The following is an 18,038-nucleotide window of genomic DNA, read 5'->3' on the forward strand; positions in this document are numbered from 1 at the left end:
TGGAGAATCTCAATATCATGCCTAAGATTTATTGAAACAGAGAAAATAGCCATGGAATATAGTCAAAGCACTAGGTAGAAAAGGTTTAGGAAAGAGGAGGGCATTCTACAAACCCGGATACTCTTAGAATTCAAGAAGGGGAGTGGGGTATAACCCTGTTTGCTTTGGCTTCCTTTTAACCTTTCTGGGGTTGTTACCTTGTCAGTTTTCCTACTTTTGGGATAAGAGGATGGCAGCCTTGGAACCAGAAGGACCCAAACAACATTGTCACCCTCCTATTACAAAATTGTTATTTCTAGCTCACAGCAGAGGTCTTTTTCTCTCCTAGGAACTTTTCTTTATCTTACGTCTTCCATTATTTCATCACTAGGGCTGGTGGTAAAACTGTATGATCCAAGAAATACCTAGCTTAAATCTCATTGTTTTAAAAGAGGCATCAAGAAATTAGAAAACCCTGTTTTTACTCAGCAGTCTTGTTTTTTTTTTTTTTTTTTTTTTTTTTTTTTGTCTTTTTTGTTGTTGTTGTTGTTGTTGCTGTTGTTGCTATTTCTTGGGCCGCTCCTGCGGCATATGGAGATTCCCAGGCTAGGGGTTGAATCGGAGCTGTAGCCACTGGCCTACGCCAGAGCCACAGCAACACGGGATCCGAGCCGCGTCTGCAACCTACACCACAGCTCACGGCAACGCCGGATCGTTAACCCACTGAGCAAGGGCAGGGACCGAACCCGCAACCTCATGGTTCCTAGTCGGATTCGTTAACCACTGCACCACGACGGGAACTCCCCAGCAGTCTTGTTTTAAAGAGTGATTTTAAGGAGTTCATATGCTGTGAACTCAGAAAAAGTATATGCTGGATGTCAAACGTATTGACTCTGGTTTTTGTTTTGTTCTCTTGGTTTTTTGGTTATAATAAACCCAAAGAAAAAATGGGTAGTTCTGTTGCGGGAAGGGCAGAGGGAACGCGCAAAGAAGTGAAAAAAAGTATGAAAGGCAATGACATATTTCAGAGAACATTATGTAATATGCTTTGTCATATGTAAGTCAAATGTAAATTATTTATGTGCCCTATTTACACTACTCTCCAAATGTCTTTTTTCTTTCCCATGAATGTTACCTATAGCTGTGTTATAGATGAACTTGAAAGAAAGGAGCTATGCCTGATAAATTTCCTTTCTATAGCATCCAGATTGTAGTCGAACCTATGTGTGTTTCCAGTGAATAATAAGAGTGCTGCACATAATTTATCAGTTGTATGCTATCTCGCTGTGGATAGACATTCTGTTTATTATTTTCCTACTTTAGTCCTTTGCTTTATAGACATGGTTTCTTTTGTTTGACCCACAGCTTCTCCTCTTCCTTAAAGCCTTTTCCGAAACAGAGCAGACAAAGTTGGCAATGCTATCGGGGATTCTGCTGGGCAACGGCACCCTTCCTGCCACCATCCTCACCAGTCTTTTCACTGACAGCTTAGTCAAAGAAGGTATTTATGCTCATGTTTTCTTCCCTGTCAGATGTCAAAAGAAAAGCCAAAGAAAGGAAAATGTTAATATCTCTTCTTAGTGTCATCTACTACCTGCCCATCCTCCACGTAGGAGACAGTCTGTGTGTGTTCAAACAGTAAGGATCCTACATGTTTATTGTAGGAATTAGGAGACAAATATGCACACCTATACAGAGACAAATAAAGAGTAATAATAAACTAGAATTTTCAGTGTAACACTCAGTGCCTAAGTCAGATACCCTGACGTTAATCTGGTCCAAACCATTTCTCTCATTATAGTTGCCTTCTGGCATATTTTGTTGGGACAATGCTTCATTGTGAGGGACTCTTTTGTGCTTTGTGGGACATTTAACCTCTTTGCCCTCAGGCACAAAATGCCCGCCTAAAGCACCCGCCTCCATTGAGTAGCCGAAAATGCCCCTTCACATTCCCAGATGCACCCCAAACTGATGTCTGTTTCCCTGGTTCAGGCCATTCTTCTGAACTGTTTCCCCTCAGGATCTTCTGCTCAGACGTTCATTTAGATCATCTTTTTAAGATATTGATTATGTCCATTTTAGAAGTCCAAATGGCTGCCTCAGAGTTTTGCTTTGATTTTTAAGGCATTAAGCATGATGAGCATATGTACAATTAGTTGGTTATAGAATAAAATAAAAGTGGGCTTTTTTTTTTTCTAGTAGGAGGATAATGATATTCAAGTTATAATGCAACACAAAGAGTTATTTTTTTCTTAAAAATAAATTGAAAGAGCTTTTGTTTCTTCTCAGAATCTGGTTTTACTGCAACAAATGTGAAGTCCGAGCCTCATTCACGTCTGTACTAAAATGAATTACAGTTTTCTTGTAGCTGAGAAAAAGAGTACTAAATCGAGAGTCGAATGATAACATTTAGAGATTCTCTATAGTTTTCAGCTTAACATACCTCAGATTTATGGTAGTTCAGACTTTCTAATTGTTATTAATATGTTGTTAGTATTATAGCACTTTAAAGTATTTTCCTGAAGAGAATTCATGGTATTTCATGTTTTATTTATGGTATTAGCCATTTTATACTAGAAGAACAAGAGAAAATATAAACAGTAAATATTAATTACACCAGCTTATCCCTTGCACCTATAGCAGAAAATAATTGCCTTTCTGGTTGTATTAAAAACCTAAATGATGTATAAAACTTCTTTGAAATGTACTAAAAATTAAATTATTAGAAGAATAAATGGATAGACACATGATAAAGCAAATACAGCAAACTATTAACTGCTCTAGTACCTAGAGTGCATGGGTGTTTATTGTTCAATTTGTTCGGCTTTTCTGAATGTTTAAAAATTTTTATGATAAAATATAAAGGGAAATAGGAGAAGAGAAGAAAATTTACCTTTATTATAAGAGTGACATAGTGCCTGTGTCATATGGTTTTCCTTTATACTCCACCATCTTTAGAAATAAAGCATTAAACTTTTGCCTCTCAAATAGGAAGGCGTTTTGAAATTATGCCTTTTCCCCAACCTCCCACTCAACAAATGGTTAAGGGAGAATCATCCACTCAGTAGAATCTCAAGTACAAAGAAATTTCTCAAACCCTTCCACTAAGAGATACTTTTAATGCAAAATGATAGTTTTGAGCCTGGGTTTTAGATTCCTAATTTCAAGCATACTTTATTTACAATGCAGATTACATGTAAGATTTGTTATTTTTATTTAATTACATAAATTTATATTAAGTTTTATGTTGACTTCATGAACTAATGATATTCTTAAAAATTCAAGTTAGCAGTTGATAACATAAAATTCCCCAGCTCATAACACAGGTTTTATTGTCATAGAGGGGGAAGGGGGCTTAGTTTCCCTACTATTCAGAATAAAACCTTATATGTATATAAATTGGATTTGTTTACCTGCAAGTAACTGGAAGATAAGACTCAAATTGGTGTATAAAGACATTTATTTCTTATGTAACAATAAACGTAAAAGTAGAGCAGACTTTAGGGTGAACAGCAATTAGCATTCAGGACTCAACGTATTTTCCTCCATTATCAAAAAACATAAGCATCACTCCAACGATGGTTTCCTTAGTCTTTAAAAGAAGTCTTCTGGTCCAATTATGGCACATGCTTCTTCATTCAAGTTCAATGGAAGAGCACTTCTGATCTTAGGGTAATTTATTTTGCCTTCAGCTGATTGGCTGAAATCCGTCACATGATTAGCCCAGTAGTAGCTTTCAGGGGGGGTGCCATGGACAAAGGAGGTTAAGCTGAGATTGCCAAACTAACAATAGTGAGGCCTTCAATTCAGAAAAATCAGTTTAATATTTCAACTACTCAACTTTTCATTAAATAAATGCAACATTAACTTAGACATTTAGAGTGTTCACAGAAAAGCTGTCTCATAGTTATCTGATTATTTATATTTGGAAATAAATCCTACTATAAGTATTTGATTGAGTGGATCAGATCCACTCAAGTATGTGATTGAGTGGATTCCTGATTAATATTGTTATTTTTAAAATGTCTCTAAAAATACCCAGAAAAGATCTCAGCTTAAAACAGCACTGACATTTTTATAGCTTAGTTCATGAATATTTTAAAATGCTTTTTACAAAAAGTAAAACTGTAAAGTAAATGATGCATGTTCATCTCGAGCTTTATTTATTTATACCTGTCACTATTAATGTTCTTTCCCTGGTATCATTTATCAGCAAATTAGTTGACATGTTGACATTTCAGTTTTATGGCTCATGATTTATTTGTTGTGCCTCAGAATCACTGTTATAAATATAAAATACTGGTGAACCACAGGGTGAAATAGGGGCAAAACACTAGAGAACACTTGGCTTTGAATCTGTTTTTGACCAAGGTAAAGATAGTAGATAGATAGATAGATTTACAATTTTAACAGGTTGGAACTAGAGAGTTTAACTTGGAAAAATATTTAACTCCCCCCTCCACCTGTCTCATGAAAATGTTCTCTTTTGAGTAATGGATAGTACAGTGCCAGTGCCTAGAGAGCTTTCTGTTTTTCCTTTGTACCAAATCAAATCTTTGAGTAATTTACTCTTCTCAGTCTACTTAATAGGAAATGTTGACTTATGCATCATCACAAATGGTTTTTCTTATAAAATTTTTTTCTCTCCCTTTTTTTTTTTAAACAGGCATTGCAGCCTCATTTGCTGTCAAGCTTTTTAAAGCATGGATGGCAGAAAAAGATGCCAACTCTGTTACCTCCTCTTTGAGAAAAGCCAACTTAGACAAGAGGCTGCTTGTAAGTTTTGTCTGGACAAAGAGTTAAATGTTCATGCTTCTTCCGTGGCTCTGTCAATGCCTGCAATGTAATACACAACTGAAATGCCTGGGTCTGTGTTGAATTGGAACATGGTTCCTTTTATTTCTGTATTTTTGGCAGATAGAACCTAATTCCATTTTAATACATAAATGCAATGATAAAATTAAAGAGTCATAGGAAATACAGAGACTTTCAAATTTGGAAGTTTGTTGACATAAAGATAGCATTTATCAGAATTAACTCCTTTGCAGCTAATAACTATAGAAATTTGAAGTTTTAATATGAAATTTATTTTATTTTAAATCTGTTTTTTGTTTTTTGTTTTTTGTTTTTTTTTGTCTTTTGCCATTTTCTTGGGCCGCTCCTGCGGCATATGGAGGTTCCCAGGCTAGGGGTCAAATCAGAGCTGTAGCCGCTGGCCTACACCAGAGCCACAGCAACGCGAGATCCGCGCCGCGTCTGCAACCTACACCACAGCTCACGGCAACGCCAGATTGTTACCCCACTGAGCAAGGCCAGGGATCGAACCTGCAACCTCATGGTTCCTAGTCGGGTTTGTTAACCCCAGCGCCATGACGGGAACTCCTTAATATGAAATTTAAAGTCACATTTGTCCCACCTAATTAGACATTTATAATTACCTTGGGTCGTAGTTGAGTGACACTGATCTTATATATAGGTTAGTTTGTTAACAGAATAGAAGTTTAACAAGACTCCTTATCTATACCAAGATTCCTTGGTAATACTTAAGATATTTAAGAAAGTAAACAAGTAAATTGTAGTTAATTTGAAGCTCCCACTATCACAATTGCTTGATTATATTTTTTGCTTCTCTATCTTTATATTTTTCAAAGAAAATCAAGAAAAGTATTTGTCCCCATAATTTCTATCTGCTCCCTATAATTTCTTTCTGCTAGAAGCAACAGCTGTGCAGAAGACAGAGCTTTCTCCAAGTGAAATTCTTTTTACAATTTTAGGGCAAAGTCTGAAATTAAAAGACACCCCTACCATCTTCTCTTAATCTAGTTCCTTATCTGGTTTCTCTTCCAGTGTGTTCTACTGTGCTAGGGTATTGATCCATGGGATAATTCTAAATCTGACTCACTGTAAACTCTTGGATTTTCAATGATTTAAAATTGCTTTATCTCTTGAAGTTTACCTTAAAATATCCCTATTTGTGTCTCAGAAGTCTTTAGAATATGATAAAAATAAGTATGATTCTTATTAATTTCTGCCACTGATAAAAAGTTTCATTCAGCATATATTTAAATGCCTGCTCTGTGCCAGGCACAGTCCTAGAAGCTATGGCAGTTATTGAAGACAAGTCATTAGGTTGCTGATGTGGGTGGAAGTTCCTGTGAAGGAGCATATTCCTGTCCTTGATTCTGTGAGTTAGCTGTATCTTGGTAAGGCCCTGCTGAGATCTACATGCTGCTTTGTTCTGGGACTCAGGCTAAAGGAGAAGCTCCCATGTGCGCTATTCTAGCCTCATGGCAGAGGGCAGGAACATAGACTGATGTGAGCCCTTCTGGTGCTTTAAAAGCTCACTTTCTCTGGCCAAAAGAAGTCACTGAGAAGCCTGGCAGTGGGGTGGGAAGATTTAGTCCACGTACGGGCTAGTTCTCCAGCTGTGAAGGCAGGTGTAGCAAGGAGGGGCTTCATTTAAACAAGTGTTTAAAGGAGAGGGGTTGAATGATAGAAACAAAGATACAGTCTATTACAACTTAGCACAAGACTCATCTCATTTAACTGTTCTTACAGTTTCTTCGTCTATATATATAATTGAATATGAAAAGCATAGGTGGCAGTTTCTACCAGAAACGCTGTAATCTCTGTGAGGACACAGTGACCGTCCACACTAGACCGTGCCTGCCTGGTATTTGCTGACTCGCAAATGAATGAGGAAATAGGGTCATTCTATCATCACGGAGGAAATTTTTGTTTCATTAACACATATAACAAAATGTTCTCTGTGTTAGCACATTTTGGGGAAAAGTAGCGTATTCTCAAAGTTTAGCAATTACCTCCCTCTGTAATATAGAAGCAAGAAAAGTACATATCAACTCTGAGGATAGAGGAGATGGGAAACATCATTTCCCCATCCCTGGAACAGGGAACACTGATCAAGACATTGGCCAGAAACTTTTCTAGGAGCTGAAGATACTAAAGAAATCAAACAACAGACCCTTGCCTTTATGGACCTTACATTCTATTGCAGGACAGGCAGGAAGTGAAATAAACAATTAAATACATGGTGTAAGAAAAAGTGAAAAGTGCTCCGAGGAAAACACTTAGTAGGAAGCACCGAGGTGCATCCATTGCACTATGGGAAGTCCTCTCTGATAAGGTGACATTTGTGTCAGGGAGTGAGCTATCTGGGGAGCTCCAGCAAGAGGATGCCAGATAAAGGCAACAGCAAATGCAGAGGCTTTGAGGCTTGATGTGTCAGGTCAGCAAGAGAGAGGGTACCTGGCAAGAGCAAAAGTGTAGACGATCAGCTAAGACTCATAGTGGGTCCTATATCATCCAGGAACTTTAGCCTTTATTCTGAGTAAGATAGGAAATTTGGGGAGACTTCTCTGCAGCATGTGCATAGTGTGATTTGGGGTTTTGACAGAATCACTGCCTGTTGCATTGGGAGTAGATTCAGGAACAAAGGGCAGAAGCAGAGAGACTGTAACTTAGGGATAAGGTGATAGAAGTTTTGTACCTGGGTAGGATTTTTCTAACAAATGCAGACCACGTTCCAAGTTTGTAAATGTCATAATCTGATTTACACTGATTTTGCCTCAGTTTAACCTCAATAGTAATTTTCACTATATTATGTATCATTCATAAGGACTTTAGATATCATTCATAAATAAACCACCAATAACATGTTTGACATATTACTCTAAACATAATCTTTGATCAGACTTTGTAGTCACATTCTTCCTAAGTTGAATATTGAATGCTGACATGAGTAGCAGAGTAATTATTGCCTTTGGGGATTGCATAGCTATGTCCTTAAATATTTCCTGCTGCGTAATATGGGTCAAGCTGCTTAACCTTGTTAAGACAGTTTATTTTTCTATGAAAATTAATATATTACACAAGTATGAGTAATCTGCCCACCACATCTTGGTTCACAGAAGAAATCCAATATTGAATTAGTTCCCTGCCCCTCAAATTTGGAGGACCTCTTCAAAGCTAGAACAGATATTGGTGACAACATTTCACTCAGGTTTGAAATGTTTGCTTTAACACAAATGCGTGTTTGATAGCTGCTCCCACCAGCTCTGCTCTGACATTTTGAAACTCATGACTCATCAAGGCAAATTATGGATGATGATATAGAGACTATTGAAATTTGAGTCATGACATAGAAGCCATCTGGATCTGTTACTATACCTGGTGGCAAACTCATGACAGTTTTTTCTGCTGAGATTTTTATTGAAGCCACATAGCCATTGACCACACACATGCACACTCAAATCTAACCATCATAAAAGTTTGGATCTATTTTGTAGACTCTGCAGCAGTCTGAAAAATGTAAGAGCTTGAAAACTGCCTTACTTTCTTAGTTGGGTGTTGGAGTCACACAGAATTAGAACATGACTAAGTGTTGTTACTAAGACTCTGCCAAACTGTGTAAGGTGAAATGGAAATGAGGGAAAAATATGACAGCAGCTATAGTGTATTGCTCTTTTTAAAAATTTCCAGCAGAATTATGTAATGAATTGAAGAGTTGATAGGGCAGGTTTACATTAGATCTGGCCATGAACATAATTTAGAGCCACCATCATTAACAGATATAACAAAAATTCTCTTTAGCTCTTGAGCTAGTTTTTTAGAATAATAGCATTTTCTTAGAATGTGAATAGAGGTCCTTGAGATGATAATAGTCAGTGTTGTTTTCTAATATCTTGAATCATTTCAACATTACAAAAACTAGCCTTTGTCTGTTAACTCATAATTAAGGAAACAGTGATTAATGGTTTTTTTCCTGTGAGTTTAAAACAATCCATATGTTATTCAGAGTTATCATGCTATTTGTATTTAATTTAGCAAGTTTAGCTCTGTATTTATACATGCTAATACTTTGATTAAAGTTAAAAAAAAAAGGGGAATAACAGTTTCCAAATGAGGGAAAGTAGTTTATGTAAGTTGCTTAGCATTTTCTATTCTCTTTCTTTGTCAGATTGCCTAATTTTGGAAGGTGCTTAGCAAATGCTAAAAATGTAAGCCCAAGATTTATTCTTTTGAAAAACCAATCCTTTTTTTTCCAAATAGGCGATATTCTAAGTGCTACTTTAATATGAAAATTTTGTTCTTTATGCTTGCTGGAATTTGAATAGCTTGTTGTATAACAGTATCTCTTTTCTCTCTCAGGAACTCTTTCCAGTTAACAGGCAGAGTGTGGATCATTTTGCTAAATACTTCACTGACGCAGGTCTGAAGGAGCTTTCTGACTTCCTCAGAGTCCAGCAGTCCCTGGGCACCAGGAAGGAGCTGCAGAAGGAGCTCCAAGAGCGTCTTTCTCAGGAATGCCCCATCAAGGAGGTGGGGACCGTGGGCTCACATTGCCGTGAGCCCGTGCAGCACCTTTACCTTCCTTTAGGAGACCTTTCTTTGTCTATTATTGTGAATTTGATGCTCTTTTTATACCATTAGCTCAATTTCAAAGTATTGATTCAGAATCCTCCAGGAAGTTCCAGAAATTAATGGTTATTTCCACACAAGGGGCTGTCTACCAGGCTGCTGTGGTTGTCAAAATATTTCATCTGTCCAAGAGATTTACTATTCATTATCAGTATGTCCCATTTTATGGTGCTTTCCCCATTTATTGCAGATTACATAATATGGTATTAAGTACTGGGTTAATGTATGTAAGTCTTAATTTTAAGGCAAACAAAAGGGTTGATTTTATATTCATATTACAGGAAAAGACTAGTTGAACCAGTGGCCTGTTGGCTCCCACTCATAATAGCTGCATAATCCCATAATGTAAATTCCACATTTTTGCGTAGCTAAAGTCCATATGGCTGTGACTGTATCTTCTTCAAGTCATGCCTGAAGAAAACTTCCTATTTGAACTTTAAAAACTTCTACATCACAATTTAAAAATTGCATAAAGTGTCCTTTTCTTTTGCCATTTATTCCCAAGTCCCAAGCCCTCACTACCCTGCGTGCTCTCTGTCTTGCTGGGCACGTTATGGGATTTAAGCCTGGAGAATTGCAGACTGACATTGTCCAGCAGGTGGAGGTGTTGGTCCTAAGTCTCATGGCAATAAGGTCAGCGATATATTCAATAACATTTTTCTAAGCAAGTGAACATGATTTTCCATGGGGGAAAAGCAAACCAAATAACACTTCAGTACTTTTACATACAGAGATAGCACCTTTCTTTGCAGCTTTCCCCTGCCAGCTGGGGGACTGGAACATCCCAGTTCCTTGTCTTCTCAAAGGCTGTTTAACCCATTGCTGATCCTCTGCAACCCAGGCCAGTAGGAAAGAAAGCAATGCGTTTTCACCACCACCCCCCCAAAGGAAAAAAATAGTTGTTCTCCTCACAAAGTAGTACACTTGAATATATTATGGTTTTTAATCATTTGTGAGGCCCTCACCTCTTTGTAGTTTTATTTCAAAAGGAGAAAGATTTTTTTTCCCCAGTAAGTGGTATAAAATACATTGTTCAGCAGATTTTATACCATAGCATCAGATTTTAGGATACAAGTGCATATTTAAAAGTAATTCTGAAGAGGAAATAGCCTGCTGGGCTGCTGTTGCTGCGTTGATCTTTATTTACATGGGGCATGAGGACCAGCAAGAATGGTTATTAAAGAATGAATTATAGAGAAGGCCTTATATAAACCCAAGACATTTGTCATCAAGAGGTTTAGAGTTGAGGGTTGAAAGTAGAAATTCACAGCTCTGTTGCCTCCTTCAAACCCCACGAAGTCAAACTGGTTTAAATAATTCCTGCCCTGCTCCACTCAAAGGGGTTCCTGCCGATAAAAAGAATAAGCCCTCAGAAATGAAGATTATCTCCTATTTCCTATTAACCAGCAGCTCCTGGCCAGAGTTAAGCCTATTAATTTTGGAACTAAAAATAAATCTTTGAGAACAAATTGTGTTTTTCCTCCCTCTGGTAACTGGAGAGTATATGCCAGGAAGGGAGCAGAATATTTGTATCTGACCAGGCTCAGCGAGAGGGGAGCTCCCCAGCCGCCTGTTACTCTCTGACTCTTGTCTCCATGCAATGCAGGTGGTGCTCTACGTTAAAGAAGAAATGAAGAGGAATGATCTTCCGGAGACAGCGGTGATTGGACTCCTATGGACCTGTATCATGAACGCTGTGGAGTGGAACAAGAAGGAGGAACTTGTTGCCGAGCAGGCCCTCAAGCACCTGAAGGTACCTGACTGGGAGCAGTCTAAGCTGCAGGCCAACTGCAGCCCTTCACAGTGTGACAGATGGGTCCTGTCTGTAGTGTGCCCAGACTCAGGCCAAACATACTATTTCCTGATGTTTTTCATTTCAAACTTGCCACTCCCTAAAATGTTTCAGGTGTAAGAGCTTGTGAAATATCTAAGGGTCATTCTTAATAAAAGTAACACTCAGAAAATCCACAGAGGAGTCATATATTCAATAGTTCAAGAGAAATATGGTCTAACTATATTCTTCTTCTTCTCTTCTATGTGACAGAAATTCTCAGTGAGCATTTTTAAATAAACTTCAAGTTGATATTAGGATTTAGAGATGAGTGGTGAAAGAAGTCAGCTGATTGTATAAATTATTTAAATGTTTTTTGGGAGGGAGTGGTCGCCACACCTGTGGCACATGGAAGTTCCCAGGCCAGAGGTCAAACCCGCCCCACAGCTGTGACAATGCTGGATCCTTAACCTCCTGTGCCACAAGGGATCTTCCATAAATTGTATGTTTTTAGGTGGGGATACATATATTTTTGCTTTTATTGTCTGCTCCCTAGAAAATTGTGTTGAGACATGTAGAAGACCTAGAGCCTGCCTTCAGAGTTTACACTCAATTGGGAAGTGAAAGACTAGTATAAACTAGACAGGATGCAAATTGACAATAACTCCCCATGTTTAGAAGAACAGAGCAAGGAGTAGCCTATGCAGGTTCAGTTGATCATGGGAAGCTCAGAGGAGGAGGTAAGTGTTGAGGAGATCATAGAGAAAACAGGAGCTATACATCAGTCAGCAACTGAAAGCCAAGGTCATGTGGAATGAAGAGAATAATATGAAAAAACTCTAATCTAGTCAGAATTTAGTATTTAGTCTCTTTTAGGGAGTTGAGTGAAAAATCTGATAAGCTGCTAGGATATTAAAACAAAACTGGAGTTCCCGTTGTGGCTCAGTGGTAATGAAATATCCACGGGAACTCAGGTTCGATCCCTGGCCTTGCTCAGTGGGTTAAGGATCTGGCGTTGCCACGAGCTGTAGCATAGGCCAGCAGCTACAGCTCCGATTTGACTCCTAGCCTGGGAACTTCTGTATGCCACAGGTGCGACCCTAAAAAGACCCCCCCAAAAAAAATTCATTTTAATTGGACACCACATGATAATAAAGATCTTAAAAGTGAATTTTTCTGGGCAGATCTCCAGATTACTGTTGTGATTCAGTGGTGTCAGCTCTGCAACCTCCCACGAGAGTGTACGGTTTCACTCCCCACTTTCTCTTGCAGCAATACGCTCCACTCCTGGCTGTATTCAGCTCCCAAGGCCAGTCAGAGCTGATCCTCCTCCAGAAGGTTCAAGAATACTGTTATGACAACATCCATTTTATGAAAGCCTTTCAGAAGATCGTGGTTCTCTTTTATAAAGGTGTGTATGGATGCATGCTGTTCTGCCACTGTATGTCCCTCTGTTTTGTTGAAGCTCTTTGAGGACTAGACTAGGGGCTAAGGCAGAGAGAGACCTGGGTTCATGCTAATCTTTGCATGTTTTAGTGAGGCAGCCACATTAAGTAGAGAGAGAAGGTGCAAACACCATGGTCTTCAGAACCATCCTGGTTAGGCCCTGGGGACTTCTTATTGGTGGAAATTGCTAGAAGATTGGTGATGAACTTATAATTTTGGTGAGGAGGAATGGTGAAAAAGACTCTAGTTACAGTAAAATAAGATCTGTTTTTGAATTATAAGGATTAGCTCTAATAATAGTGATTCCCAAATGTTTTTGTGGAGTATGTTCAGACCTTTGCAGGTGCCATAAAGCTGACTTTAAAATTACTGAAGCAATTAGCTTCTTACTTTGTATTTTAGTTACTTGGCCCAGCCATTCTCCTGTTTTCCAAGGAAATGACTAGTTTTAGACTTTGACATTTACTGTGTTTTCATTGTATTTATAAGGATTAGGTTGCCATGACAACTGGCACTGCCAGTTTATTAAAAATGAATGCTATTAGGGTTTTGACTGATCTCACTCTCAGTACCTTTAGTGTATAAAAAATGATCCTGGACTATTTTTTGGCCTAGGTTTATGTAGTTTTATTAGGGTAGGGAAAGGAACGCTTAAGAAATGGTACATTTTAAACATTATGAAACATTTATTAGGAGTTACTACAATCTTAAATGGCATAAAACAGAAAAGAACTTAAATGTGAATTAGTACCAGCCAAATGTTCCTTTTCTTTTTCATGTGTTCTTAAATTTGTCTGTTTTGAATGACAGTTTTGGCATTTGGAATATAAAACCTTTACATTATTGATTAATCGCTGTTTTTTAAAATATTTAATAGCATTTCACAAAGAGTTTCAGTTGACTAGCCAGATTCCTTAGCTGCATACATCTTACCCCCAGGCGTTTGGGTGATACTTTGCTCTCCCGGCACTTGAGGTTATTTGGCACAATTTTTCTGTTAGTGGGAGAATGTGATGACTGCCAAGTCCCAACTGAAGTTCAATAGTAGGTGCTTTTCTCTGGCTCAATCTGAATTAGCCCCACTTGGATGTGGTTATGAAATAACTGTCTTTTTTGGGGATGTCTTTTTAGGGCCACACCTACAGCATATGGAAGTTCCCAGGCTAGGGGTCAAATCAAAGCTGCAGCTGCCAGCCTATACCACAGCCGAAGCAATGCCAGATCCAAGACACTTCTGCAAGCTATACAAAAGCTCCCAGCAATGCTGGGTCCTTAACCCACTGAGCAAGGCCAGGGATGAAACCCATACCCTTATGGATGCTAGTTGGGTTCGTTACCGCTGAGCCACAATGGGAACTCCTGTATAGCAGTGTCTTAAATTTAGGTGGCCCAGTAGAACCAAACCTGCAAGTCCTATTGCCCACACACCCATGGTACCCAGCAGACAAGAAAGAAAATCAGGGTCCCCTGAGGCAGCAGCCATTCTGGACACATTAGCTAGCTCCATTTTAAACGGGTAAAAAGGTCTGTGGGGGTAGATTTCACATTTTCTTCATAAGTGGTCAGTATTTTCCACTACAGAAAAGCAAACTGTTTATAAACTAGCAGCCTAAACACACAATTTCTTTATCATTTAATAGCCAACCAAACCAACTACTAGTGTCTCTCACCAAAATCTTTTTTTCTTTAAGTGAAACATAGTTGTTTGTGTCTCATCTGCAGCGACACCTCTTTTCACCTCTTGCTGTGAGCTGTGGTGTAGGTCACAGACGCGACTAGGATCTGACATTGCTGTGGCTGTGGCTTAGCCAGCAGCTACAGCTCTGATTAGACCCCTAGCCTGGGAACCTCCATATATGACAGGTGTGACCCTCAAAAAACAAACAAAAAAAACACCATAAAATCCTTCAAGTTTCTCATTTTAATCATTAATGAATATCAACATCCTTTTCCATTATACTTTTTATAACAACTCCTGACAGCTAGCAAAACTGGTTGCTTTATTTCCTATTCTTCAGCCCCAATCAATTAAGAAGCTGTAATTATAAAATAACCAAGAAGCGGGCACTGAGAAGTAAAAAGAAGAGGCATTAGCTATTCCTTAGTCCATTGGTTAAATTAGGTGATCAGCTTTTAAATAGAATGATTTAAGTTAGTGAGGACTTTGGCAAGTATGAGCAGGCCCAAGGGAACATAGGAAGGCAAGTATCAACATCAATTTTATTCTTGCTTAGTTATTTTTGGAAACAAAATCAGGAAACTTTTACAAATGGAAATCTAAACTACATCACTGAAAAGTTAAAAGTAAATGTCATTTTAGAGGTAACTTTATAATTTTCAACCCATTTGTACATACAGTCTGTTTTTCTGGAAAAAAATGATTGCATTTTTTCTCTTGAGAACTTGGAATCCCCAAGGAATGTTTGTTCCACATCACTGTTGGGAGAATTACTGTGTTACTTTCCTTTTTGAACATTAGTTTTCACTTTGACTTTATTTCATCCAACAAACACTTCTGTACTAAGAGCCGTATAGTTCATTTGTTTCAATGAGGATTTGGATGCTCTTGTGTATTTCCTTTGCCTCAGGAGGCTTGAGAAACAGCGTGTATTAAAGCTCTCTTTTCCTAGTGCTGTGTGCAAGTGGGCCACGTAAAGAGTTTGTTAAAACAAATTCCCCCAGGAATCTGATTCCGTGGGTCCAGCCTGGGCCCTCAAATTTGTGTTTTAAAACATCTCCAGGTCATGGTCCAGGACCACTAGTCTAAAAAGGGTATGAATGCCAGAACTGACAAATCCCATTAATTATAGTAACATGGTTAAGATTATACTTACCATTAATTCCATAGACATACACGTTATACAAATCAAATTGTGTCTTATTTGCTTCTTTTATGTAGTGGTGTGGATCCCTTTTATTTATTTAAGGAACATTTTGCTTTAAAGCAGCCTTCCAAAAATGGAAATGGAGGTCATCTCTCTTTTCCCTTTTTAATGTCTCTATTACAAAAACCCACCTTTCCCTTATTTCTAGAACTTGAGGATAACAGAAATTCATGTCCCCTTTGAAAACTTAATTACTTAAATGAATGTAATTTAGATATTTTGTATAAAATGGAATAAAAATGAATAAATAATGCTTTTAAGCAATAAAAGAAGAAAGTGGTGATTGGTCATTTAGTGAAGATTACTTTTTGTATTAAAATTTAGATTTTTAGCTGTATTTTTTATTTTATGGCCGTACTTGTAGCATATGGAAATTCTGGGGCCAGGCATTGAATCTGAGCCACAGAGGCAACCTATGCCACAACTGTGGCAACGCTGGATCCTTTAACTCTCTGCATTGTGCCATGCATCGAACCCGAGCCTCCATAGCCACCAAAGCCTCTGAAGTCAGATTCTTAACCCACTGCACCATAGCAGGAACTCTACAAGAATCTAGGTTTTTTGTGTTTTTAAAGTAGTAAGGAAAAATGGTAAATCCATCACTGCTTTTCAGATAGCACATTATTCACTTTCTAAAATAATTTTTCTTCCTTTCTTCCTAAAGCTAAGTCCAACATTCTCAGCATATAAGTCTGAAAAGTATAAAACTACCTTCTCAAGTACCCTTAGTATCTCTGTCATAGCTTTTATTGCTTGCAGATACTTCTTAGGTTAAATTCTGTTCCTCACACACATTTTTCTAAAAGAAGTATCTTATTCTCATTCTAAAAAAAAGATTAGTGGCCTTCTTACCTTATGGTCCCATCATTCTTAAAGTAAGTTATTTTTGACTTGTGTCCCTTTGTGACACCTCTAATAAAATATCCTGAATTTCGTTAGCTTCAAATGACCTAGTTTTCAACTTAAGTATTTAAATAACTAACATTACCTAAAGCTTTGCAATTCTCTGTCTACGTTTTAACCCATGTGAAAACCCAAGTTTTATTTTTTATTTTTTTATTTTTTGTCTTTTCTAGGGCTGCTTCCCATGGCATATGGAGGTTCCCAGGCTAGTGGCCTAATTGGAGCTACGCCAGAGCCACAGCAACTCGGGATCTGAGCCACGTCTGCAATCTACACCACAGCTCATGGCAACGCCGGATCCTTAACCCACTGAGCAAGGCCAGGGATTAAACCCACAACCTCATGGTTCCTAGTCGGATTCATTAACCACTGTTCCATGATGGGAACTCCGAAAACCCAAGTTTGAAATTGTAGTTTTTTTCTCATCATGTTAATCAATTTGTCCATTTTACTTTTATTGAATGCACACTAAATAATGAGTCTTGTGTTAAATGCTAGAAATGAGATGAACAAAATAGTCCCCGACTCCCTGAATTTCAGAATAAAATCAAGACTCACAATCACCATGTTATTGACTAAAATAAGGCTTATGTGGGTAGATGCTGATGAGAAGTAGAAGGATGAAACTAACTTGGACAAGGAAAAGGGAAGGCTCTCAAGGGACACAAGTATTTCACCAAAGATGAAGAAGTTGGCAAAATAGAAGGAGGAAAATGTATTGTAATTTGAGGGGCTCTGTAGAATGTCTTCCTTTCTTCCTGTACTGTTGCTGATCCTCCTGGGTCCTGGTTGGCATTTCTGGAAGATCCCAACACTTTGTCATCTTCAGTCTCTCAGTTTTAATGATCTCCTCTCCCTACTTTCCTTAGTGGAAAAAAAAAAGTTCTCTCCTTCATTTGTCAAAAGAGTTCCTTCCTTTTCAGTTTAGTTAGTTCATTTTGACTAAAGAAAAATTGAATTTCTTAAAACTTTTTGTTTGTTTTTGTTTTTTAGGTCTGCACCCACAGCAAATGGAAGTTCCCAGTCTAGGGGCTGAATCGGAGCTATAGCAGCTGGCCTACACCACAGTCACAATAATGGATCTGCATCTGGAGCTGTGTCTGTGACCTGCACCGCAGCTCATGGCAATGCCAGATCCTTAACCCACTGAGTGAGGCCAGCGATCGAACCTGCAACCTCATGGTTCCTAGTCGGATTCGTTTCCGCTGTGCCATGATGGGAACTCTAAATTTCTTAAAATTTTTGGTGTTCATGCTTTGCCTCAATGTTGCCCTATGTAGTTGCTTCAGTCCCTTCTTTATTATTTATGCCTCTAGCACTAGAAGTTTAGTTGTAGCAGGTATGTATTACCAAATTAGATTCTTCTAAGACCTCTGATCTGCACAGCTTGTCTGATTTTCAGCGGATAGTACATCCGATAATGTTACCTGTCATGTACTGTCTTGTTCACAAGCACAGTCACTGATGGGGATTCTAGTACTTGCATGGCCTCTTTCAGCCTCTGTGGGGCAATAAAACACAGGATTGAGCTCTTAACCTTCAAAAGGAAAACCTGAGACAAAGGGTATCGCTAAACTATACTCTTCTTCACCTTTCCAGCCTTTATGTTGTACCAT

At 38.3% G+C, this 18,038-nt stretch overlaps 1 protein-coding gene across 3 annotated transcripts in view; it reads left to right on the forward strand.

Annotated features, from left to right (window-relative positions):
* Window positions 1-18,038, forward strand: part of BZW2 (basic leucine zipper and W2 domains 2) — a 59,614-nt gene that overhangs the window by 38,552 nt on the left and 3,024 nt on the right. For all 3 annotated transcript variants that reach the window (XM_021102039.1, NM_001245007.1, XM_021102037.1), the window contains 5 exon segments: window positions 1,345-1,480; window positions 4,646-4,755; window positions 9,148-9,318; window positions 11,024-11,170; window positions 12,461-12,599. In XM_021102039.1, coding sequence (XP_020957698.1) covers window positions 1,345-1,480; window positions 4,646-4,755; window positions 9,148-9,318; window positions 11,024-11,170; window positions 12,461-12,599 — 703 coding nt within the window.

Source organism: Sus scrofa, chromosome 9 (genome assembly GCF_000003025.6).
Source record: "Sus scrofa isolate TJ Tabasco breed Duroc chromosome 9, Sscrofa11.1, whole genome shotgun sequence".
Lineage (NCBI taxonomy): Eukaryota > Metazoa > Chordata > Mammalia > Artiodactyla > Suidae > Sus > Sus scrofa.